At 32.6% G+C, this 27,221-nt stretch overlaps 1 protein-coding gene across 3 annotated transcripts in view; it reads left to right on the top strand.

The window, feature by feature from the left end:
- Window positions 1-27,221, top strand: part of CDH18 (cadherin 18) — a gene marked incomplete at both ends in the record, with an annotated part of 341,945 nt that overhangs the window by 191,045 nt on the left and 123,679 nt on the right. For all 3 annotated transcript variants that reach the window (XM_080704748.1, XM_080704750.1, XM_080704749.1), the window contains one exon: window positions 15,060-15,227. In XM_080704748.1, coding sequence (XP_080560874.1) covers window positions 15,060-15,227 — 168 coding nt within the window. The remainder of the gene's footprint in view (window positions 1-15,059; window positions 15,228-27,221) is intronic.

Genomic DNA, 27,221 nt, shown 5'->3' with positions numbered 1-27,221 from the left:
ACACTTGAGCTTTTTGCTTTTTTTTCCAGACCTAAACTATAACATTTACATTAGTCAAGTAAACACTTAGAGTTGATGTTTCTATTTAGAGTTCAGACAAATTTTTGCAAGTAGGAGAAGCAGAATGTAATTATAGCCCCCAAAACACTTAACCTTACCATATAGCCAAATTATGACATTTATATAAATTAATCTATCAACATAGCAAAGAGAAAAACCCTAAAGCATGCAATTCATGTTAAAAGAGTAGAATTGTAATAGTAAAAGAGAAATACTTTGTAATGCTAAAGGGGAATAAGATGATTATAGCTCTTTTTTTCAAAAATGGAAATTTGAGGGCTGAGAATAAAGCACTTATTTAGTATGTACAAAAGGCACTCTGTTCCATCCTCAATAAACACGCACACACAACACACACACACACACACACACACACACACACACACACACAATGTAAATTTTCATAAGTTATAAGCAGGCCATCTTATTTCTCAATAATTTCAAATGCAGCTGCTAAATAACAGTTACTTTCATCTCTTTAGTACTTTGAAAGTACAATAGGCACCATCTTGTGTTTGAGTTTTATAAATCAATTGTAATTTTCTTTGCTCCCCTACAACAGAGCTGAGGATAAAACCCAGTCACTTTTGCAGGATAGGCAGGCACAGTATCACTGAACTGCAAGCCCAGCCCACGTTTCTAGCTTTGGAACACATTTCATAGGCCCTTCAAAAATCCCTGTGTATTTTTGTAGTCTATAGGAAAGTTTCTTGACTCAGGCTATAACTTGAAAATAACTTCAGACTTTGAGAAATGACTGAGCCAGTGACTTTGCCAAAGAAGCCACAAAAAGGAGATTAAGAAATAAAAATATATTTTTTACATTGAGGCCTGGTGTAAAGAAATTGATGTTACATAAGAAAAATAGTGATGGCTTGAGAGTGGGTTTAAATCTCAAATGACATAACATGGGAATAAAATTGCAAAGCATTATGCCCCATGTATATTGTGCTGCCACTTCCAATTTACCTGGAAAAATGTAAAAGTCCACATCTACTATAACTTCTGAATTATCCATATGGGTGAAATATTTCAGGCTTATGGTTTTCCTGTACTTAACATTTGTTGCTCTATCTTTAGTTAATTTTCTTTGGAATTAGTTTTGAAAGAGAGACTCCACAAAGGAAGAGGTTTAATCTCTTTCCTGGTGAGCTCATGCAGTAACTTTGATAAACGGTGCTCAAGTCAGTGGAAAGACATTTATAGGTTCTTTGGAATCCAAAGAGTGAACAATGCTAAAATAAGCAGTGAAAGGTGCTAAATCAACAAAAGTGGTATGATCTCTGGGTTTATTTTAATAGAAAAAAATGTTTCTAAATAACTAAATCAGTGCCTCATTTAACTCTCAGCCATTATATTATGCCATGTTAATTCACTTCCTGGTTTAAAACTTCTTTCTGATTTTGTCTACTCTCTTTTTTTTTCATGTTTTCTAGTATAACACTTTTTTATTTTCTCTTTCTCTTTCTCTTTTCTTTTTTCTCTTCTTTTTTGTTTTTAGTGCTTAGGATTGACATTCTACCTTTGTGCTACACCTCTAGCCCTTCATACATATTTTTTTAAACAGGATCTTCCTATATATATTACTGTGAGCCTTTCTACATTGCTAAAACTGGCCCTTAACCTGCAATGATCCTTCAGTCTTAATCTCCCAAATACTGAGATTACAGGCATGTGCCACTATGCCCAGCTTATTCTTTAATTTTTAATAACTCTGTACAAAGAATATATCTAGGAAGTTATAATCTTATATTCAATCTGCATTGAGTTACCGTGTTTACTAAAATATCTGTTCCATTTAGTTTACAGGCTATCTTAAATATTTAACTTTGTCAATTCCCCCTACTAAAGAACAAAATATCTCTCTACTTTCTCTTCACTTTTCTGATACTTTTCTAAATATCTCTAAGTGAACCTTGTATGGGGCAAAATATCATTCAAATTTAGCTGAGGAAAATTCAGTGTAGTTAGCCTGCTTTTGTCCTTTCTGATTAAACCTAGATTATTCTTTATTAGCATATAAGAGTAATTCAACTAATTTGTCCAAGTGATAGACATATTTATGGAAGCAAAAAATGTTTAGTTCAGTCAAAACATTCAATCATTTATTGCTTCAGGTTTATTAAGATTACATAAATTATTATATCACTTGCTTATTTGTTTTAAAAAGTCTCACTTTTCTATCCTTTCTGATTTCCAGAAATTAAGATTTAATAGGGAATAATTTTTCTCATTAATTGCAATAAGTGACGTTTTGGTCACTATGTTAGGTAAGAGAGAGTTCAACTTCATTTTTCTCTTTGTACTTTTTATTATTATCTTGTCTTACAAGCCCTACTTTGTTACTGAGTGGCATGTGTTCAACTACCTATCAGTCTTTTACACAGATTTTCATTAAGTACATGAATGTGAGTATAGCCATTAATTAACACTCTCTTTTCTGATTTTTACCTCATGCTTCTCTATTTTTTTAGAGGAATCCCTATTGACCTATTTCCTTAAGCCAAATACCTGATTTCCATTAGAACTATTCCTCTTCCCCCACCTTCCATTCCTAATTAGCCTTCTTATCTAAAAACATTTACTTAAAATGCCCCCACATAGCATTTACTTTGCATATCCACTGTTAAATTTAGGTCAGACTGTCACACTTCCTGTTATAATGTCTTTGACTCCAATTTATTGTGTACGCTGTTCAGACCACATCAGACTTGGCTAGGCAACGGCATTTGACACACTGGAACAGCTTCTATTCTGTGAAATCCTTCCAGGTTGCCACATTCTCTTATTTTTTATCTTTTCTTAATCTTTTCTGGTCTACCTTTTTCTCAAACTAGCATAAAGATGTTCATCATTCACATACTCATTCTTTTGCTAATTTCATCAGGTTAAAGGTTTAAATATTATTTTAATGCTGATCATGTTTAGATTGCTAGTTTAGATTGTACTATATGCTAATGGAATGTCTCTGCTTGAATCTATAAGACTGTATGTCACAGAACATGTTCAAAATTTAAATGACTAGCACCAAAGGAGACAAAACCAAAATCAAGCAAAAAGCTAGAATCCAAGATCTCCAACAACCTCTCTGCAAACAGTTCTCCTCCCAGTCTTCTGCATCTCAGTTCAAGATTTGGGTGTTGAACCTTCTTCCATTCCTGATTTTCTTTCACAAACAACTTTTTCATAGCCAACTTACCTTTAGAATACTCTCAAGATCTGAACACAGCTCCTCATTGTTGCTTTTAATTTTGTTCTAATGACCTCTTAACCCATTTCCTTGATTCTACTCTTGCTCCACAGAGTCTATTCTCAATGCTGTCTCAAGTTACATTAAATATTTAATTCCCCTATTATTGTATGTAATATGTATCCATGACAAAGTTATGAATTTTGAAGAAACAGTCATATGCGGTTGCACTACGGATCCTACGTTTCCATGTTTGTTCTCAGTGATAAAGAAGTCATAAATACTTGGACATTTGTTAATTACCAATTAATAAGTAATCCAAAAATTAATGAAAATCAGATAGCCAAATGTGAACTGTCAAATATAACCAAAAATATAATATCTTCCCCTTTAAATACTGATATTTAAATTTCCAGAAAAATAGTGTAGTATCATGGTCAGAATATTAATTTTCTGCAGCAAGCAATGCTGGCTCCGAACCAGCGTGATCCTCCTGTCTCCGCCTCCTAAGCGTGGGGATTACAAGTGTGCGCCACCACGCCTGGCCATCATGACTACATTCTAATTTAAAAATTTTAATAGCCACTTGAATTCTCCACAAGTGTCTTAAGAAATCACTTTAAATTATGTGCAAAAAATACAATAATATACAAATATATACACTAATGTATATGTTCAAAATTTTAAGTATATATAAATTCAAATCATAAATATGCTGTTAGAAATGAATAAGTTTTCTATAATAGTTTATATGAACAATATATATGATATACATATATATTATATGTAACATGAAAGCCAGTTCACTGAAATAACTGTATATTTTTAGTTTATTATAATATGACCTGTTGCATATAAAATGACAATGCATTATAAAATAAAATCACAAAAAAGAAAAAAATAGCTTTTCCTTACAAATAAGAAAAAAGGCATTAGTATGCAAATAAGTTTTATTGTTGTCTTGGAAGGTTTTTATGTATCCATCAACTTTGAAAGATATCATTACTGTACATAGCATTGCTGTACATAGCATCCTTGGTTGAAAGTTATTTTTCCTTCAGGGTTTGGAGTAAATCATACCAAAACTCTCCTAGCTTTCATGGCTTAGGTTAAGAATTCTGGAGGTTTTCTTTTTCCATTGTTTTGTCCCTGAATATATCCCATTCTTTTGTGCACAGTGAATATCAGATTGTTTGACTTCTTTTTTAGTCATTTTGATTATTATGTGGCAAGTTTTTGATCTTATCTCATTAGTGTTTTTTTTTTTTTTTTTCCATTGTGTGGATATCCAATTCTTTTTCTGTTTGGGAAATTCTATGATATTATTTCTCAGAAGAGGTTTCAATTCCCTTGTTTTTTGCTTCTAGCTCCTCTTTGATGCCTATATTCTCTCATCCCATATTTCGTGGATGATCTGACTGTTATCATATTATCTTCTCTATATTGTTGATTATGTGGTTAATTTTAAATGAGCTGTTTTCAAAGAGTGTGATTTTATTTTCCATGAGATCCAATCTGCAATGGTAGTTTCTGTTTAGTTTTTAAATGCATTTATTGTCTCCATTTCACTCAAAAGCCTATTTTTAGTTCTTATTTAGGACCTCAATTTCTCTAATCATATGTTCTTTCATTTCCTGTATACTTTCTCCAGTTTCTTTTCTTTTGACTTTGATCTTATTGAAAATCAAAATTCTAAATCCTCATGACATTTTCTTCATCTCTTTATTAGTGACCTCCTTGTTGTTGACTTGTGGCAATTTATTGTTTCATCAATAATATTAAATGTTTTAAATTTCTCACATTTCTATTATATAAAAGTCAAAATTCTGAGCTTCTAGAGTCAGAAATTTGATTTATCCGTGATTATATCATTTTCCTACTATCTTCTCAGGGAAGCTTAATGAGGAAGCTTGATTCCAGTGTTATGAGTACTTGGACAATGCAGACACAGGCTGCTTCTAAAACCACATAGCCAGTGTGTGATCATCCTTCCTTCCAAATTCTGCTTGAGCTTCTAGTTATTATATATATTACACACACACACACACACACACACACATTCTCCAAGAGAAAATGTATATCAAGAGGTATATATATTGGAGAATATATATTCTCCAAGAGGAAATGTATACCAAGAGGAAAACAGTCAAAGGAGTATCCTATAGCTGTTTCTATTCATATGCTTTATATAAAGCATACTGGCTTTAAAGAAAAAAAGTATTGTAAAGCATATGTGCCAACAATATTTGTGGGGCTCTAAAGCCATCATCATCCCTATTACTCTTGGGATTCTCCCCCCTCCCCAGATTAACCTGTTTACAGAGGATGTATTTGAATTTCCTTTCCACCATAAAATGCTATCTTAGTAAATTTTTGCTCAATAGAATAGTTCTAAAAACTTGACTGTATAGAGCATAGTTGGCCTTCACAAAATGCCCTATGATTTTATCACCATGATTATGAACTATACTAATTAGAAAATATATATCACACTTAAATTTTAATAATAGCCAGAAAAGATAAACCAAATACAAAAACGGAAAACATGTTAAAATATTCTAATTTAGAAAATGCTAATGATATATCAACAAAACCATATTTTTTTAAGCTGCCAGACCTATTTCCCCAAATACATATGGATTTGATAACTTTATGATATTCTTCTGTCTTCTACTTACCCCCTCTTCTATTCTTTTTCTTTCTTCTTTTTGACCTGTCTTTTTTTCTCTCTTTCTCTCTCTGCTTATCTCCCTTCAAAATATCTCAACTGTCTCCTATAGGTTCTATGAGATTTGAGGGCTGAGTAATTTGAGCTACTGCTACTGATGAGTTATATTTGATTTTGAAACTTTCTGATATGATTTGAGTGTTATTTAAACATTGGGTTTACTTACACATGAAGTATGTAAATTAATAAATGTAAGATGTATAACCAAAGGGAGTGCCTGATTTAAAATTCATATACAAAATGTGGTAATTTGCTTTTCTCATTTTACTAGGTGGAAATAAAATGCTTCCACATCAGTTTTAGTGGTAGAAAAATAAAATAAACAAAAGAGGAAAATTGTATCTTCTTACTAAAGTATAAAAATATCCACATTCATGTTGTGCCATTAAATCCATGGATACAAAATTGAATATATGATTTTTTTTAATATAGGATGCTAATGTCTCTCATATACCATATACTTATTTTTAAAAAATGAATAAATTGCATAAAATATAATTAAAATATGAAATATAACAAATTATCCACTGGAAACTTAAGAGTCCCAAGTGTGCTAAATATAGCTGTATATAAGTCCATCTTTCTGCTCAGCCACAGCCTGTGACAGTGACTGAAAAGGAGTGAAATTTAGTCAATCTGAAATTTCCACAAGGCATCAAAAGAGGAAATACTGTAATTTCAGGGAATTGTAAAAAAATTATTGAGCATTTTAATCACAAACTTTCTAATCTTTATCATTTACTAACATTTTTTGAAGCTAGAATCATGCCTATTTCACATCCATAATACTGGATATTCTTCCTATGGATTTTCTGTTTCTCCAAGCATCTTACAAAAATAAATATGACAACCTCCCACAAGGAAGATAATTTTTGTTATACTCTTTCATTTTGATAACTACATATTAAATTTCTGTGTGTGTGTGTGTGTGTGTGTGTGTGTGTGTGTGTGTATGTGTGTGTTGCTAGGATTAAAACCCAGAGGAATTCTGCCTCCAAGATCCATGCCTCCAAGATCCTCCAAGATCCATACCTATCTTTTTATTCTTTATTTTTGAGACAGGGTTTCACTGAGTTGCAAAGGGCTTTAATAAATAGAGGAGACTTTATTTTTTATTTTTTTTTTGGTGGTACTGGGGTTCCTGGAAGCCCTTCTGCCTCCGGGCTACACTCACAGACCTCATATATATATATATATATGATATTCCATATATGATATATATGATATTCCACATATATATGATATTCCACATATATATGATATTCCATATATATATGATATCCCATATATATATGATATTTCACATATATATGATATTCCATATATATATATTATATTCCATATATATGTGATATTCCATATATATATGATATTCCATATATATGTGATATTCCATATATATATATATATATATTTGGAAACAGGGTCTCTTAAGCCAGCGAGGCTGGCTCCAAACCAGCGCGATCCTCCTGTCTTCCCCCTCCCAAGTGTGGGGATTACAAGCGTGCACCACCATGCCCGGCAAGGCTTTATACAAACCACAATTCTTTTTGCCTCAGCCTCTCAAACGCTGGGATTACAAGCTTGCACCATCACACCTGGCTTTGTCTTTTTTTTTTAATAAAATGTATTTTCTGTTTTCTAACTTTCCAAATTTACATATTTTTCTATCACTGAATTTTGCAATCCTAATATAAAAATGTCATAAACTTTTCTAAAGTATTTCTATTTTTCACATTTTTTACAAAGCAGAAACACATTTAGTACCATTGAATTGATGATGAGTGAAAAGAGATTTCTTAAATTCAGTCACATATAGGTAAATGTCTAAGTATTTATTTTTATTTTTTGTGTGTGTGTGTGGTACTGTGGTTCCTTGAAACCCTTCTACCTCCGAGCTACACTCCCAGACACTTATTTTTCATATTTTTATTTGGAAACAGGGTCTCTTAAGCCAGTGAGGCTGGCTTCGAACCTGCGTGATCCTCCTGTCTCTGCTTCCCAAGCGCAGAGATTACAAGCGTGCGCCACCACACATAGCGTATTTGTTTTTAATACAAATACAAATTTATAAAAGTGATAGTAATTTTACAAAATCAGTAGAAAAAATTTAGAATGTGTAGGTAAATATATACTTAAATTACAATAGAAACTGAGCAACTGAAGAAAATAAATATTATGACCAAGAAATGTAGTTTCTTCATTTATAGATGATTAATAAAACTTAAAAACATTAAACTCTGAACCAGATGGGGCATGGTAGCTCATGACTATAATCACAGTATTTGGGAGGCTTAGACAGGAGGATCAACGGCAGGTCCAAGTCAGCCTCAGCAAATTAGAAAGACTGTTTCACATTAAAAAATTCGCTTAGCTATATCACAGCTCTCATTCTTAGTTGATTTTTGTAACTGGTGAAAGCTCTAATCTAGCTTCAATCTTCTAATTGTGTATACTAAATTTTCTCAGCACCATTTATTGGATAGATTGTCCTTTCTTCTTTGTGTTCCTAGCAACTCTGCTGAAAAACCAATGGGTTCTAGATGTGTGAGTTTTCTTCTATGTTTCCTTTTCAGTTTTCTTGGTTCTTATATGATTTTAAGCCAAACAATGCTGTTTTGTTTGTTACAATTTGTAATATATTTTTAAGTCATTTTGTGTGATTCCTATTATTTTGTCCTTTTTGCTGGAGACGGCTTTGGTTATTTTATGTTGTACTTTAATATGAATTTTAGTATTGCTTTGTATGGTTTTGTGAAGAATGGTATTGGTAATTTGATACCTATAGCACTGAATTCTTACTTTATTTATTTTATATTATATTTTATGTATTGCACTGAGGATTGAACCAAGAAATATTTAACCCTCAAGTAACATCCCCAGCCCTAATTTTTGCTCATTTGTCTTGTGAAATAGGGTCTTGCCATGCTGCTGAAGCTGTCCCTATACCTGTGATCCTCTTGTCTCAGTCGGCCAAGTACTGGGATTACAGGCAGGAAACACCATGCCGAATTTTGTACATTACTTTGAGTAGTATGGAACTTTTAACAATATTGATTATTACAGTCCACAAACATGGTGTGTGTGTGTGTGTGTGTGTGTGTATGTGTGTGTGTGTGTGTGTATGTACATGTGTGAGTGTCCTCTTTAATTTCTGTCATTAGTGTTTTATAATCTTCATTTTAAAGATCTTTCAATTATTTTGTTAATCTTATTCTTAGGTATTTTATTATTCTTTGTTAGCTTTCATAAGCAGGATTACTTTCTTGATTATATTTCAGATAATTTGGTATTGGCATATTGCAATGGTACTAATTTTTGTATCTTGATTTTATGGTCTATAATTTTGCTGTTTTTATTTATTATAATAAAATTTCACATGATTTGATATTAGGTAGCCAATATTTCCCTTCTGAGTAAAACTAGGAGTCTAACACTTTTTCTATATATAATAGACATTACATAAATAAATGAACAACTTAGCAAAACAAACAAACAAACAAAAAACAACAAAACACTGAATCAAAGGGGATCCATGCAGTTAAGGCATGTAAGAAAATTTACCAATTCGTTTTAAACATTTGAATATTCCTTAAGGATTTCTGTAGAAATTTGAATGTATATGGGTATTTATTCTAGCTAATCAGGCATTGGTTTTGCAGTCTTCCATGGCATTAACTAATGAATCAAATCTGTACAATATTGTTGAAATTTCTCTTCTTTCTCATGCTTGTTCTTAGTATTTTTGTTGAAATCAATTGGCTACAGATGTACAGGTTTGTTTCTTTGCTATATTTTGTTCTATTAGCATATAGCAGAATGAAATTAAATCCCTATGTCTAGCCAGTTTTAAAAGTTAAGTCAAAACGGATTAAAGATTTAAGTCTAAGATTAATAACTCTGACTATAGTAGAAGAATTATAGAAAAAGTCCTAGAATATTGGAATAGAGGAGAAATTTTTGAACAAGACACCAAAGGACAGAAAACACAAACAAAATTGTTGTATATGCCTATAACCTTTCCTATTTGGGGAGACTAGTCTAGGCCAGTCTAGCAACTAGTTAGCTTTTTATAAGATTGGCCCATTTCATTTCTGGAGGTTTCTGTTTTTCCAAGAAAGGCCACTATATATTTTCCTACTATCTTGTAAATCCATATGTACATTTCTGTGTAATTTTGTGTGTGTGTGTGTGTGTGTGGTACTGAGGGTGGAACCCAGAGGCTTTCTACCTCTGGGCTATACTCCCAGACCTATTTTATATTTTTATTTGGAAACAGGGTCTCACTAACTTGCTGAGAGCCTCACTAAGTAGCTAAGGCCAGCTTTGAACCTGTGCAATCCTCCTGTCTCAGCCTCCCAAGCGTGGGGATTACAAGCGTGCACCACCACTCCTGGATTTCTGTTTAATTTGAAGAATTTCTTTCTGTATCTATCCTCAAACTCTTGCTATCATACATCAATATCTTACAATATAAGCAAGTAAATTTTATGTTTTAAATTCCTGAATTGAAGAACATTTAAAAACTTTTCTTTATTGGTGCTTTGTAGTCATACTTCTTAATGGGGTACAAGATGGTAGAGGCATATATGCACACATCACTCATTTCGCCCTTCCCTAATTCCCACCCCATTATTTCCCTTTCCTTCTTCTCATGTTTGGCTTAGTGATTAACTTTGATATGTTTGTGAATGTATATCATGTATAGTTGTGCTTTGGAAATAATTCTTATAATAAATTTGCCAGGCACTCAAAAAATTTGTAATATTTTCACTGTGTTTTTATTTCATGGGCAAAATACAAAAAAGCACTTTGAAAATTCTAATACTTTATGAGCATTATTAGTCAAGAAACATTAACATATGGCGGGCCAATAAATGAGGCCCAACAAGTAGTGTCTATAATCACAGACAAATTTTCAGTGTTCAGAACTTGTGTTCAGTAGAATTATTCCCAGTTACAAACCCCTGTATGTGAAGGTGACTGGTAAGGAGTACTCAAAAGGTAATTTGCAGTCGGTGATGCAACTACAATCATTTACCAGGAATATAATAAGAAATAAAACAAAATGATAATAAAAATGATCATATCCTGTTGATTCAACCCAATATCAAAAGACAAAAAGAAGCAGCAATTCCTATTAAAGTTTTGAAATAAACATTAGTAATAAAGTATTTCTGACATTCAGAATCAAACATAGGAATTTACCTAGTAGTATGTATTGAAAACAATGGCATAGTCTCTTTTTTTAACAAATATGTAAAGAATAATTTATGTTAATTAATTTAGCTGAATTGTGTTTCCTTTTAATTTCCAAAACAAGGGGCTTAAGGTTTAGCTCATTTGTAGAGTATATCCCTAGCATGCCCAAGGGCTTGGTTCATCTCTATCACAAGAATAAATATACTAAATGAAAAGGCTGCATTATGTTTTTATTACATTTATTTCAACAACAGTGCTATGTTGTATTGCAATTACTGGGTATATGGATAGTGAACACATGACCGAAATAGCCAACCAATGTAACTAAACATTATTTTAACATTGTATATATGCTTAGGTGTCACAATTTAAAAAATTTTATTTTATCACTGTAGGTTGTATGTTTATGAATATATATCTCCATACAAGTATTGCATTTATTTGCATAACTAGATGAAGATAAAATATAAAAAAATACAGGAATGTGTAATGCTAAAGTGTGCTTTCTAATCATGTTAATTCAACGCATGCTTCTGGACCATTTGCACTGGAATCAATGAGGGAAACATTTCCACTGATATGTACATATGTGAGCATACCAACGCCATCTCAATACCCACTGTGGGGAAGGAGAGTGATAGGAAGGAAGCCAAGGGAAATCTCACCAAGTGCTGTGTGCATGCATGTCACCATCGCTCTAAACTACATTATGATGGGGAGACTATAATGCACCAAAATACTTATGAAAAAAAATCAAGATGAATCTAAATTCATATATTGAAACCAAAACTTTCAATAATGTAGGACCTTTTGAAAGTAATCAATATTAGGTTATATTTTCTTTCTTTTTAAATTTTACAACTGGTTTATTTTGGAAGACACATTGAATTTACATAATTCAAAGATGAATATCCTAGAGTGTTTATTGCATTGTTTTACACTTAATTTGGGCATATAAAATTTCAAAATTTTTTCTATTTTTTTAACTTTTTATTGGTGCATTGTAGTCATATATCTTAATGGGGTCCAAAATGGTGGAGGAATATATGCACACATCACTCAATTAGTCCTTACCAATTTCCTACCCCATTTCCTTCCCCTTCCTCCTTCTCATGTTTGTCTTTGTGATTGACATTGATATATTTGTTAATGTACACCATGTGCATTAGAGAATTTCCGTCTTCCTCCCTCCCATCACCTGAGTTAGGTTGCCTTATTTGCTCATCTATAGTATCTCCAACTTCATCTAGAATTCCTCCCATGACCCATTTTCTCCCTAGTTTCTGCATATTAGGGAGAGCATCCAATTCATGAAATTCAAACAGGGATAATTTTAACAGGTCCAAAAAAGTCAGTAAATATTGTCATTTTGTCTGTGTTGCTTCAAATTTAACATATTATTTTATTAAAAAATCTGCTTAGCTCTTTCATTATTTCCAAAGATAACATTCTGGATAAAAATAGAAAAAAAAAACATATGTATGAGATGAGGAAAAATAAATGTTAATGCATGAGTTCTTTCAAGATATGTATTTTATTTGTAATTCTCTAAATGTTGCAAATATTGGTTGGTTTTGAATTACTCTTGAATGAAATATTCTTTTCTCTTTATTTCTATCTCAAGATATTGGAAAGATATAAGTGTTTGATGCTTTTCGGCAAGCTTTTATTTCAAGATTGTTCATAAATTTTAATAAACATATAATTAGAATATAATATTTAAAAACTTAATATATATGCAAATGTTCACCAACATTAATAAGGACTGTTCATTCAACATGATAAAATTACTCACTCAGCAGAAAATAAGAGTAAAAAAAGTTCATGGTAACCCTGACTATTTAGCATATCTCCTGTGTCCTATAGGGGAAGAAGAGCCAGGGACAACAAAAGGCAAAAGCAGTAGTGTTATCTTGTTAAAGCCTGTATGAATCACCATATTCATTTCTTCAAGAAATAAACAATAAATTTTACTTTCAAATGTAAAATTGTAAAATATATCATATGTTGAAATGTAGTAGCTAACTCATATATAGTAATAAAAAGCACAAAAGTATCTTAAAATATTCATTGGTATATCATTCACTGCAGAAAAGTTCATAACCTGAGCCAAGAAAGACATTCACCTTTAAAAGTACTGTCTCCAGCGCTTTTAGCATAGATGTCGGATTTTGAAATGGTCATATGATTTTTGTCTTTGGTTTTGTTTATGTGATGAATTAATGGGTTGATTTTCATATGTTGAGGAAGCTAGGGAGAAAATGGGTCATAGGAAGAACTTTAGACAAAAAAGGAGATACTATAAATTAGCAAATAAAGCAAGCAAACTGAGAGGGATGGAAGGAGGAAGAGTAAAGTTCCCTAATGTACACATTGTACTTTCACAAACATATTAAAGCCAATCACTAAGCCAAACGTGAGAAGAAAAAAAATAGAGAGGAAATGGGGTGGGAATTGAGGAAAGACTAACTGGGTGACGCGTGCATGTATGCCTCTACAATCATGTACTCCATTAAGATGTATGACTACACTTCACCAATAATTTTATTTTTAAAAAGTCTCTCTTTTCTGCCAAGAACCAAGTACTCATTCTTACTCTTCTATGTGAAAGCTAGGGAGAGTATAGAAAACAAGAAGTCTTCAGAGAAATGAAGAGAATGACCAGTAGAGTAATAGAAAGTGATTGGGAGAGGTTACAGAAGGAGAAACGGAGGATCCAGAAAAATGAAAAGAAATTTCAAGTAATACTGTATTCATGGATGAAAGCAATACTACTAATCTCATTAACATGTAGGGGAAAGAGAGATACCTTATTTACAGAACCATCAGATTTATGGGAAGACATATGGATGTTTAGGTATGCATAATCATAAATGGGTATACATAACATTGTATTTATTTTGTTAGTCTAAGTATTCAAAAGTGCATTACATGTTCTGCCTTGGCACTGTAACACAAAATGTGACTTTTGTTAGTAATTTCTAGGATCTCATTATTTTGCTTATATGTATAAATCTAGTTTCTGTTAAATATATTTTCTTGCCAAAAAATGTGTATTTTTTTTGTCTTGATACATGATAAAATGCCTTCCTCTAAAATCTCTGTTCAAGTGTCCACATTTATCCAGTGTTTTTCATCTGAAGCCTTGACAGCCCTGTGAGGAAGCTATGTAAATTGCTCTGTAAAGAGGAAAATTAACCTCTGCTTAAATCAATATGCCCATCTTGCTGACACTTCTGAGGAGAACAAGTTGTGCGGTGTTCAGCATGCCAGCAGAATGAATGATCTCAGGCAGAGGGCTGACCTCCGGGGGCCATCTGCCCCAGGAGATGTAGTCTGACAGTCATCTTAATTTACCACCAAAAGATCGGTTAGGGACATGTGCTTGTAAATAAATGTCACAACAAGTCAGTTTAGTGCATCGTTAAGGTATTGGTTTTCTCAAAAGTGTGTTTTTCTCTCAAAATATGTTATCTAAATAGAAATTTCTCTCACTGTTAACATATGTCTATAATTCTAGTGTTTGGGAAGCTGAGACAGGAGGGTAGCAGGTTCAAGACCAGCCTTAGCATCTTATCCAGGCCCTCAGTAATAAGATACTGTTTCTTTTGAAACAGTATCAAAAGACCCTGTTTCAAAGTAAATTTAAAAATAAAATATTAAAAATGGGTGGGGTTATGCTAAGATGTAGAATGCTTCTGGATTCAATTCTCATAACAAAATAGGAAAAAAAGAAAGGAGAAATAAAAGAGAGAAGAAAGAAAAATAAAGACATTTAAGACAAAATATATATGTGTATGTGCATGTATTTGTGTATTTAAGTTGCTTCTTGTTTAATATTAAACTAATGCTAATTTTTTAATAATACATGTATTACAGGAGTTATCAGAACTGCCTTACATAACATGGACAGGGAAGCCAGAGAACACTATTCAGTGGTGATTCAAGCCAAAGACATGGCTGGGCAGGTTGGAGGGCTCTCAGGATCTACAACAGTGAATATCACCTTGACTGACGTGAATGACAACCCACCAAGGTTTCCTCAGAGTATGTACCTGTTTTTTGGGATTTGCTTTTTTAACTATGCATTTGTGTAAAGAAAAATGATATACTTGTTTGGAAATACTTGAATATATGTTGTTTTGTCAAGTGACAATATTTGAATTTGGGTTCATTTTGTTTCTATCTTCAACAGTCACGAAAAAGAAATTACTCAATTAATAGTCTTTTGAACATGAGAGAAAATTGACAACAGGATCAAAATATGAATTTCTCCTCTGAATGTGGTGGCCCACACTTGCAATCTGAGTACTTGGAAAGCTAAGAAAAGAGGACTACAGGTTTATAGCCAGCCTCAGCAACTTAGTGAGGCCCTCTGCAACTTATTAAAACCCTGTTCCAAAATAACTAAAATAAAATAGGATCAGAGATGTACCCCAGAAGTAGAATGCTCTTGGTTTCAATCTCTAGTTCCAAAAAAGTAAAAATATGAATTTTTATTGGCATCACAGTTAAACATTAAAACTGGCATAGAGAACCCAAGTTATAAAATCTTACATTTTTCAAAGTAGTTAGTTATGTATTATTATAGCATTTGTGGAGATGTTTTCAATGAATCTTGATATGGGCATTTTACTTATGCAGTCTATTTTGTGTGTGTGCATGTGGTACTGGGGATGAAATCCAAGGACATTCTACCTGTGAACTACATCCCCAGTCTTTTTTTTAGTCTTTTTATTTGGAAAGAGGGTCTTATTAAGTTACAAAGAGCCTCACTAAGTAGCTGAGTCTGTCCTCAAACCTGAGATCCTTCTATTTCAGTTTTCCAGGTACTGGTATAACAAGCGTGTGCCACCACCCCCTGCTCATGTATGCTCTATGACTGAAGTGTTTTTTGTTTATACATCCTCATTTTATAAGTGAGTGCTGCACATGCATTATCATCATCATTGTCATCATTGCCATCATCATCATCATCATCATCATCATCTAAAGTCAGATTACAAATAACTGAATCAGGTCAGATCTCATAATATATATCTTAAAAACAGGGATCACAAGTCAATGCAATTTGGGGAGGCAGGGAAGATATTAATTCTGTGATTTTGGAATGATGAAAATCATCCAACCTCAGAATGAAAAGGGTATACCTATACTAGATTATTTCTGAATGGCAAATATTGTGGAAAAACCTTCAATTAGAAGTAAAAAAACCTATAGAGCCATTGCCACAGATGTGATGTTTAAAAGGTATAATTAAGTAAACATGCATGGTGTAATCAATAAAGGCTCTTCAAAATATGTATGAAATTTTCCCAGGATTATGTCTTAAGATGACTCTAAGTGAACTCCAGGCCTAGACATGATTGATTATTGTCTATTATTTAAATACAATAATGCTTTGTACTTCCTCTGTCAAGTGGAATCTTTCTTCCCCACATTCCTTACTCAGTATCCCTGCTAAAATCTCCATTGAAGTTAGCAGCCACTTCTATTTTTCCTCTTTACGTAGCAGTTTTTCATGAATGTTCATCTTATATTTATTCCTTTAGATTCAGGGCTTTCTACTACTTTCTACTACTCTCATGACCACTAAGTAAAAAATTATTTAAATTTTTTTCATAACATTAGATATTTGAGCCAGTGACTGGAATTTCACAAATGATTGTTAAATGAATAAGTGAATAAGTTAAATTCAAAACTCTGTCAAACTACCATCATTTAGCAGACCATTATTAAAGATATGTAAATCAAGTTTATAAGTTTAAAAATAAGCCACTTTAAAATGTTAGTCTTAGAAATAAGATGACGTTAACTGTGATTCATGTGGCTTGGCTCAATGTTTAAAGAATCAATGTTTAAAGACAGTTATAGATTATAGATTGGTCTGCATTATATTTACGGGTTAAATATAATTAAAAGTATAATATCCATTTCCACATAATATTCATATCATTCCTTAGTCCACTATATATATATATATATATATATATATACACACACACACACATATATATATACATATATATATACATATACATATACACATATATACATATATGTATATATATTATATGTTCATATTATACTATGATAGACTGACTGTCATGCTCAGAAAGGTGGAAGGAAGAATGGAAACCTTATGGTGCACACCAACCAAGAGGGCAGTCAATTCTCAAAGTGATACACATATTTGGGCTTGAAGGTGTTAGGAATTAGAGCCACTTGCAAGACTCAGAGAGAAGAAATGAATCATCTTATCTGTGTTTTAAATCTCCACTCAAAGTGCAAAAAAGGATTCCCAACTCTTCTTTAGAAAAAAACAGCTTAGTGTTGTAGCTCCGTGCATTTAATCCTATACAGCTGAGAAGCTGAAGTAGGAGTTTGAGGCCAGTCCCAGAATGGCAATAAAGTGCACGATTTAGCACTAAAATAGTTCTATAAATTGACTGTTTTTATATATTATTGGTATATGCTAAAATCTTTGCCATTTTTTATTTAAACATACTTAATCATTCTTATAGCTAATCCTTTTTTAATGAGACCAGTGTCAAAATCATGTTTGAGTCATTTTATGGCTTGTATACTGGATTTGGTCCAGTTTTCACTTTTCAGAATACCTCAGAATTATTGATTGAGCATTGTGTATAAATAATTGTGGATATATACAATTATGTTATTTTTCTTCAAAGAGTTATTTTCTTGTAAACATAGAGGGTATATATCATATAAATAAGACAATATTAGTACTGGTTTATTTTGTTCCTACCTTTACTCCTGAGAAGTAGTTTTTCTTTTTCCTTTTTTTTTTTTTTTTTTTTTAATTTTATTTTATTGGTGCACTGTATTCATACATCATAGTGGGATACAAACTTTTGTAGACATACATGCACACATCGCCCAGTCAGCCCCCACCCGATCCCCACCCCATTCTCTCCCCATCCCTCCTTCCCATGCTTGGCTTAGTGGTTGACATCTAGTATTATAGCAATTTATCCAAAATTAAAAATGATAATCTCACATAACAGTTTCATTTGTCTGATACCAAGCGTTTGATGATTTAAAGATAGCATTTCAATATTTCTTTTTGCTTTCTTTCTTACTAGAGCATATTTTTTTGTTTTTTTAGGTGAAACTATCATATATTTATATATTTATTTTTCAGAAAAAAATCTATCCTAATATGGAATATGAATTCTAGATACCCAAAACGATCTTGAAAAAGAACAAAGCTAGCAGATATATATTTTCTGATTTCAAACCATATAAAGCTACAATAATTGAAACAGTGTAGTACTGTTCTAAAGGCAGATATATAGACCATTGGAGTTAAATACAAGCCTAGAGCTAAATTCTTCCCTATATTGTCAAGTTATTTTTGACAAGGTTTCCACGAACATTTGGTGGTGGAAATAATAATCTTTTAACTAAATATTGTTGAAAAATAATAATTACATGGAAAAGAATAAAATTGGACCTTTACCTAATCCCATATACAAGTATTAACTCAAAATAGATAAAAGACCTAAATATAAATCTTAAGACTATAAACTTTTAGGAGAAAATCTGGGTCATAAAACCTCACAACATTGAAATTGGCAGTGATTTCTTGGATATGATTTCAATGGCACAGGCAACAGAAGAATATACAAACTCCCTAAAAAATAAAAGAAAATATTGTATATCCAAAGACAATGTAAACAGAGTTAAAAGTTACTAATAGAATTGGATAAAATATTTCCAAATGCTATATCTGAAGGTATATTAATATTCCAACTAGAAATCCTAAAAATTAACAACAATAAAGGCAAACAGTACAACTTAGAGATAGGTAAAAGACTAACATAAATAATGAATCTCCACAGATAACCAATCTTAGTTGTCTGTTGGATGGACACTCTTGTTTCTCTGGTTCTGGTGAGTGTTACCTATTTCTTCTTTGTAGTTAATCTCTTTGAGTATTTTCTCTAGTGCTGGTTTTGAAGACATAAATTCCTTCAGTTTCTGTTTGTCATGGAAGCTTCTTATTTCTCCATCTAATTTGATAGAAAGTTTTGCTGGGTAGGAAATTTTTGGCTGGAAGTTGTTTTCTTTCAGAGTTTGGAATATGTTACTCCAAGCCCTTCTGGCTCTCATGACTTGGTTTGGGAAGTCTGGAGTGATTCTAATTGGTTTGCCTCTGAATGTCAGTTGGCCCTTTGTTTTTGTTGCCTTTAAGATTCTCTGCTTGGCTTCCACAGTGGTCATTTTGACAATTATATGGCGTGGGGATCCTCTTCTCCGATCCTGTCTAAAAGGAGTTCTATAAGTTTCCTGGATCTGTGTATCAACCTCTTGCTCTATATTTGGAAAATTTTCTGCTATTACTTCCTTGAAGAGATTGTTGATCCCTTTGGTATCACTTTCTTTTCCCTCCTCTATTCCAATTATTCTTAGGTTAGCTCTCTTAAGATGGGCCCATATTTCTTCAATGTCAGATTCCTGCTGTTGGATATTTTTTTCTAGATTAGAAACTATGCATTCATTTTTGGATTGCTCATCTTCTAAGAGCGAGATTCTGTTCTCCATGTGGTCTAATCGGTTGTTTGTGCTTTGAATTGAGGCCTTTACTTCATTAATTGCATCCTTTATCTCTTTTTGACTCTCTCTGAGTTCTTTTCGAAGCACCTCTATTATTTCTACAGTTATTTTCCTGATTTGATCTTCTAGAAATCTCTGATTTTCTGTTTTATCAGGTTCTGATGTTGTGGGGTTGTGCACATTCATTACTCCATTGTTATTCCTCTTTCCCATGATTTCGGAGGTTTGTGCCTTCTCTGGGTTCTTCCCTTGGGTCACTATGGCTTCACTTAAGGTGCTCTGGATCTCGAGTCTGTATTATCTCAGACCCCACTACTCCTTTACTGGGTTGTATCACAGAGTCTCCGACCCAGGGAGTCGATAGAGGCTGCTTTAAACTATGGGGGGTGCCAGGTTGCACGTTCTCCTATGGTGTGATATCTCTGCCACCACCACTCCCTCACTGGGTCAAGTCCCAGGAGGCCCAATACTGCGATTTCTCCTCTGTGGCCCGCAATTTGACTCACTGTTCTTGAGTACGCAGATGTAGCTGTACTGGACTCGGTGAAATCACTGCTGCTGCCGCCGCCGGTGGCAATATGGCGCCTCTGCCACGCCCTCGGCCATGAGGCTGGCGTATTTTTTCTTCTCTGGTTTTGATTTCCACTCTGAATCCCTGCAGCGTGTGCTGAGCTCAGCCACTGGGAGCTTTAAATGCTGTCTGCGCCGAAAGATCCCGCCTGGCTGTTCCGCATCGGCTCACCTGGCTTGCTGTAGCCGTCCGTTGAGTTCGCCGCTGCCGCCGGCAGTATGGTGCTGCTGCCGCGTCCTCGGGCGCGTGTGTCTCCTCTGTGGCCCTGAGCTCTGTTCTCAGTCCGCTTTCTCTCTGGAGCCTGGTGGTTTTTTTTGTTTTTCTGGTGATGGTGTTTTCTGGCTATGAAAGGCGCTCTTTTTGTGGTAATGGAGATTGGTTGTTAGCGGGACTCTTAAGCCCCGCTTTTCTCGGTCGCCATTTTCCCGGAAGTCTCTCCTTTTTTTTTTTTTTTTTTTTGTCCTAGAAGCTAATTTTTTCCGCTCTCAATGAAAGTTGTCATCACTTACCATTTTCATGATTTAACAACCTCTTGGCTGCCGAAATCTCTGCTTAACAATTTTGCCTTTCACTTTTATTTTCTTTTGCCTTTTCAGACACTTTATTTGTGTAAATGTAGTATCTGTCTCTACAATTAAAGGAAAAAAAATGCATTCAAATTTTGTGCCTTTATTTCTCTGAGATTTCTTCTTCTCTAGGCCTTCCTTTTACTGTTCTCCAGTGAATTAAATAGTCATTTACTATACATTACTTGGTTTTTATACTTGTTTTCTATGGGAAAGCTAGATCTGTCTTATACAAACTGGAAAGACCATTATGTTAAATTTAAATTAAGATAATTAAATGTGTAATCTACTAATTTATATTCTGTAGGGCTACATTGAAAGTTTAAATTTAAAATAAATTTGTAATTCTCAAATTAATTACAAGACAATAGACAAGTTTATGTTATTTTCATCTTTCATAAAACACTTTTATCTTCTATTACGAGATTCAGTGTATAAAATATTGATAATTAAATTATTTTCTACATATATTGTATCACATAAGGTACATATACTTCTAAAGTATTATTCTTTTAGAAAAGGTAAATGTATACATAAATAATGATGTAACATTCTTCTAAACATTTAGAATTTTTTTTGTGAAATAGGGAATTGAACCCAGGAGTATATTCTACCTCTAAGTTACTCCATCATCCCATTTTAATTTTTTTATTGGTTCATTACATCTTAATGGGGAACAAGATGGTAAAGGCATAAATGCACAAACGACTCATTTAGCCTTCCCCAGTTCCCACCCTATTCCCTCCTCCTTTCGTCCTTCTCATGTTTTCATTTTATTTTTTATCTTTAATTTCAAAACAGGGTCTTGCTAAATTACCATGAGCAGGTCTTGAACCTGTGACCCTGTATGTTTATTGCCATAAAGCATGTATTTGTAGAAAAATTTGATTCTAACTAGTTAGGTTTTACAAATCAACTTCTAAATCTTCCCAGGATACTAAAATATGTAGAGTCAATTTTTAACTACATTTTATAAGTTTATGTTCTTTCTTCCAGCATTTGATTCATTTTTACAATAAAAGTTGAAAATCTATGATTTAAATATAACATACTGTACAAATATTTTGAAGAAAAATATGTTTTACAGGATGGTAAGCTTTGCTATACTGCATGTTGACATATATTATTGGAATATGTTATACAGTTTTAAAGATATTACAGAGAACTGTAAAGAGTCTGATATAAGACAATTGCTCTTTTTTATGTGTGGCATTCAAATAGCCATCATATTTATATTTGCTTTTTTCATATATTTTAAAACATTGTAGGTAGAGCCTAACATAATACTTTAAAATCAGTACTTGGAATATCTATTTGATGTAGAAAAAAATCTTAGATTAAGTGTGTGTGTGTGTGTGTGTGTGTGTGTGTGTGTGTGTGTTTCTTTATTTTTACTTTGAAGTAGAATTTTCAGCATAAAAACCCTATCTACACAAAACAATTTAAAATATAGGTTTACAAGCTGTCTGGTTAATTTTATCAATAAAGACAAACTGGTTAGTCATAAATCACAAGGTACTTAACCACCTACAATATCAATCAATTTTCCTAACAAGCATCTGTACATATGTATCTATATCTTCTCTTTTACCCATGAAAATACTATTCATATAAGAGAAATATTAAATGATTTGGATAATGTACTGAGAATATTGATCATAGCTTTTTGTAGGCTGGAATCCTATTGCTTAGGCAACGACTCATTTTCTCACCTGGTAAAGTTACTGAAGCAAAGATACAAGGTCTCTTAAAAAGCAATTAGAATCAATACTGTCCTGAGGGGAAAAGGTGTATTAAAAGGGTCAAGCTTCAGTAAGCCCAACACCCATTTATTATTCCCATGGCATCTTCTTTTCTTAAGTGTACTTCAGCTAATCATTACCATTTTATGATGCAGTTTAAGAAATCATGTGAAAAAGATCACATATGGTATATAAAATTATGGCACATTCAGATACAAAAATCTGAAGTAATGAGATCTGTATATCGATAGTGCTATAATTCTAGCACTATTTCAAGACATTAAAAGAAAAATGTGCTAATGAGGTATAATACAAGATAGAAATATAAAACTTTTATATATATATCCATATATATGATAAAGTTTCATTAATATGCTACAAATAATTTAATGATTAAAATTCAATAATATATACTACTAACACTTCATTTCTAGAAAGTCTAAGATTCACATACAGAAAAAAAAGGCAAAAGTAATATTTTGGAGACAGCTATGTTTTTGGAAATATATTACTCACTTTTGGGGACCATTTTTGAAAGCAATTTGAAAAGTTCACATTTGAGGTATCTCTCGTTTTAATTTACAATTCTGGAAAGAGTTTCAAGAGTTATAACCATAATTAGATTCAAAGTGATACAAAAATACATGCCAACAGCACTTAATGTATTTCTCTCCATCCCACCCATCTCACCCTTTGTTTCTCCTGATAAAAATGCTGAGAATATCGTCAGAATAACAGTAAGGGATATAGGGGATATAGGGATTTTTAGAACACTGTGTAAGTGTTCTTGATAAAGCAGAAACAGACCCCAGAGGATTGACTCCAATTCTGAGAGAGAAGTTCTATTGTGAATAAAATGATATCAAACAATGTCACATACTACAGAGAAATCTTTTCTGAAAGGGAGAGTCAATCAATGAAGAAATCTTCATCACTGTCTTACTTAAAGAAATTTCCACAGACACCCAACCTGTAGCAACAACCACCCTGATGAGTCAGTAGCTATGAACATCAAGGCAACGCACTTTTCTAAGAAAAGCGCTAGCTAGTACTCACTGAAAGCTCAGATTATTATTAGTATTTTTAGTAATAAAGTAATTAAAGTACATACATTGTTTAGACATAATTTCATACTTAACAGGCTACAGTGTAAACATAACTTTTATTTGCACAAGTAACCTCCTTGTCCCCCAAAGTTGTGTGACCAGCATTATTAAGATGCCCATTTTACTGTGATGCTCTGAAACTAGCCTACAGTGTCTTCTAAGAAATGCCTTCAGTGTCCTTGAATTGGTTTCAGAAGAATGCTAGCTTCATGATGTGAATTAGGTAGTATGCTCTCTTTTCAATTTATTTGGAAAATTCTGAGAACTGCTGTGAAACCTGATGAAACCTTGCACAGATGTAATCTTATTCAAAATTATCTCTTCTTCAGGATTTGTTTCCCACTCCCACCTCCCTTGCCTCCTCACCTTCCACGATTATACTGGCTTCTCTCCAAATAAGATGTAGACTTTTTATTTCTTCATGATTCCATTTTTATTGGTAATTTTTTTTCTGAGAAATTGTTTATTTTATTTTTTTATTTTTTATTTTTTATTTTTTAAGATACTAAATTTGTGGCAATTTGTTACACAACAGAAAACTAATACAAAAAGAAATAAAAGATGTGATGAACAAGACATACATAGTCTGACATACCTAAATACATCAGTAATTTCACTATATATGTAGTATGTAAATATTCTTTTTTTTTAAATAAATTTGTATTGGTGCATTGTACTCATACTTCTTAATAGAATAAAAAAAACTTGAGGTATACATGCACACATCACCCAATCAGCCCTTACCCAATCCCTAGCCCCTACACGCCTCCTCCCTCCTTCCCATGCTTGGTTTCCTGATTAACTTTGATATGTTTGTTTAAGTACATTATTTGCTTTAAAGAATGTCCCTCTCCCCCCTCCCCCATGGTACTTTCTTATAAATCTTTTATTATTATAAAATCAGCAGTAAGGTCCTAAACTTCTTAATGCTTTTAGTGATTATTTTTGTTTTCTTAGTTAATCTAGCTAAAGTTATTTTAACATTGTTGACCTTTTTATAGATAGAATTTGGAATTAGGATTTTATATATTATAGACAAATATCTCTTTGGCCTGAAGAGGGGATGGAGAAGTATTAAGTTAAAACACCACCAAAATTTACCACTTTGAATGTATCTTTCTTTAAATTAAGCATTTGTTGAATTACTATGAATGTTTGTCTGTTTATATGTTTAGTTCAACCAGTATCAAGTAGTTGCCTAATGTTTTAATGGGGAAAAAGCCTGAGAGCTTTCTTATCTGCCATTTTATTAATCACATCCTTATTTTGTATTTTAATCACAAGTTTGTCTAGTATATTTATTTTATCCAAATTAGAAAAAAACTTATAAATAACTGAAGACATATAAATGCTACAATTTCTGTAGTAGAGTAATTTGGGAGCAGTAGTTTTCTCCCTGTATATATTTTCTAATTGATTTCATGAAAGTAATAGTTGATAAGCATGAATTGATCTTTAAAGTATTTTTTTCTTATTCTTTTATAGAAAGGTGCAAGAAAAGAAATTCAGGTGTATAAATTATTGACATTTTACTGTAAAAATAATTAGGTGTCTAATATGAAAAAGCAGTTTAATTTAGAGGGTTGAGGAGAAATAACCTCTACTTACCTGAACATTGATTTAGGTATTTCAGAAAAGAATTGGCTTTGTAGATGGAAAAATGCTCTAAGGACCATAAGTTGTCACCAGCTGCAAGCTTAGGAAGTCCCTTCTTTAGAACGAAGTTAGGAAGCACTGCTGTGGTGAGGCTCTGACTGTGCTACGCTACAGTGACCTCTGTCTCCCTGACCTGAGAACACAGAGGACATGATGGGAGCTGGTATTCCTTTCCAAGGGAGCCCTGCTATTTTTCAATGATTCCTCATTGCTATGCAAATCAGATGGAACATTTTTATATCACTGATGACTTTGTGTGTGTGTGTGTGTGTGTGTGTGTGTGGTCCTGGGAATTAAACCTGGGGGCATTTTACCTTTGAACTAAACTCCAAACCCTACTTTATTTATTATTATATTTTGAAATACAGCCTCATTAAGTGCTGAGGGTCTAAGTTACTGAGGCTGACCTTGTTGTATGAAGGATAGTGGCTCTTACATACCTGTTTCATACCTGTTAAATATTCATGTAATATACAGGTGCACTCAGATGTGGAAATTATGTCTCAAAACTTTAAGTTATCTTTTATAATAGAATGCTAAATATGCTACCAATATAATTATATGAAATAAACAACAATTTTTTCATAATCTTTGAAAATATCATTTTAGTTTAGACACACAAATTATATTTTCTATTTTCTATTTTCTATTTTTCATTGATTTTTATTTTTTTATTTTTTGATGTGCGTGTGTGTGTGTGTGTGTGTGTGTGTGTGATATTGAAGATATAATCCAAAGGTATTCTATTACTGTCTTATATACCAGCCATGTTTATTTTCTATTTTGAAACAAGGTCTATTTTAAAACAAGAACCTCACTAAGTTGCTGAGGCTGGTTAAGCAATTTTGACCCTCCCGTCTCAACCTCTTAAGTACTGGGATTACAGACGTGCATCACCATGTCTATGTTTTTCAATTTTTGCTAGTAGAAATAATAATAATTTTATTAGTGTAAATTTATGAATACCCCTCTGCTTTAATTTTAAGCACAAACATCAACATTGCATAAGTGAATTTTAGTAACACCAGGATGTTGAACAATCAAATACTAAAGGTTTTGTTTTATTTTTATATCACTTCAAAAATTAAATTTTAATACAAATGAGATATCTCCTTATTTGTATAGCTCATTTGTTCCTGCAACTTGAGTAATTTTGATAACAAATATTATTATTTACCAATAGTAAGTTTCATGAATATATAAAGCTTAGAGGAGCAAGGACATAGAATTTAATTATAAAGTGTCAATATTTTTCAAGATAATAATCTTTTTTATTTCTTTGATTTCTGAGTTTTGCTTTTGTTGATGTTTGTATATCTGTTATCTGTTTGGTTTTATATTTTAGTAGGTTTATATCAGTAAATAAAGTATTTTTAAAAATAAATTCACATTTAGTTCATCCAGCTCTATTCTTCTTTTATTATAAAGTTTAAATAACTTATTTATGCATAATTAACTGCATTTTAAACTTTCAAAATTGTGTTCAACATAGTTTTTTTATTATTAATTAATTAATTTAGTGTGTGTGTGTGTGTGTGTGTGTGTGTGTGTTACTGGGGATAGAACCTAGAGCCCTTCAACCTCCAGGTTATACTCTCAACCATATTCTATATTTTTAATTTTAAAACAGAGTCTCGCTACATTTCTGAGAGTCTCACTCAATTTCTGTGACTAGCTTCGAACCTATGTCAGCCTTCCAAGTACTAGGATTACTGGAGTTTACCACCATTCTCAGCTCTCAGCATAACTTTTTTTTTTTTTTTTTTTTTTTTTGTGGTACTGGGGATGGAACCCAGGGCCCTTCTACCTCCAGGCTATAC

The sequence above is a fragment of the Muscardinus avellanarius genome (genome assembly GCF_963383645.1).
Source record: "Muscardinus avellanarius genome assembly, chromosome: 1".
In the NCBI taxonomy this organism is placed as follows: domain Eukaryota; kingdom Metazoa; phylum Chordata; class Mammalia; order Rodentia; family Gliridae; genus Muscardinus; species Muscardinus avellanarius.
Note: the sequence above shows the minus strand (reverse complement) of the source record. Positions and strands in the feature narration are given on the sequence as shown.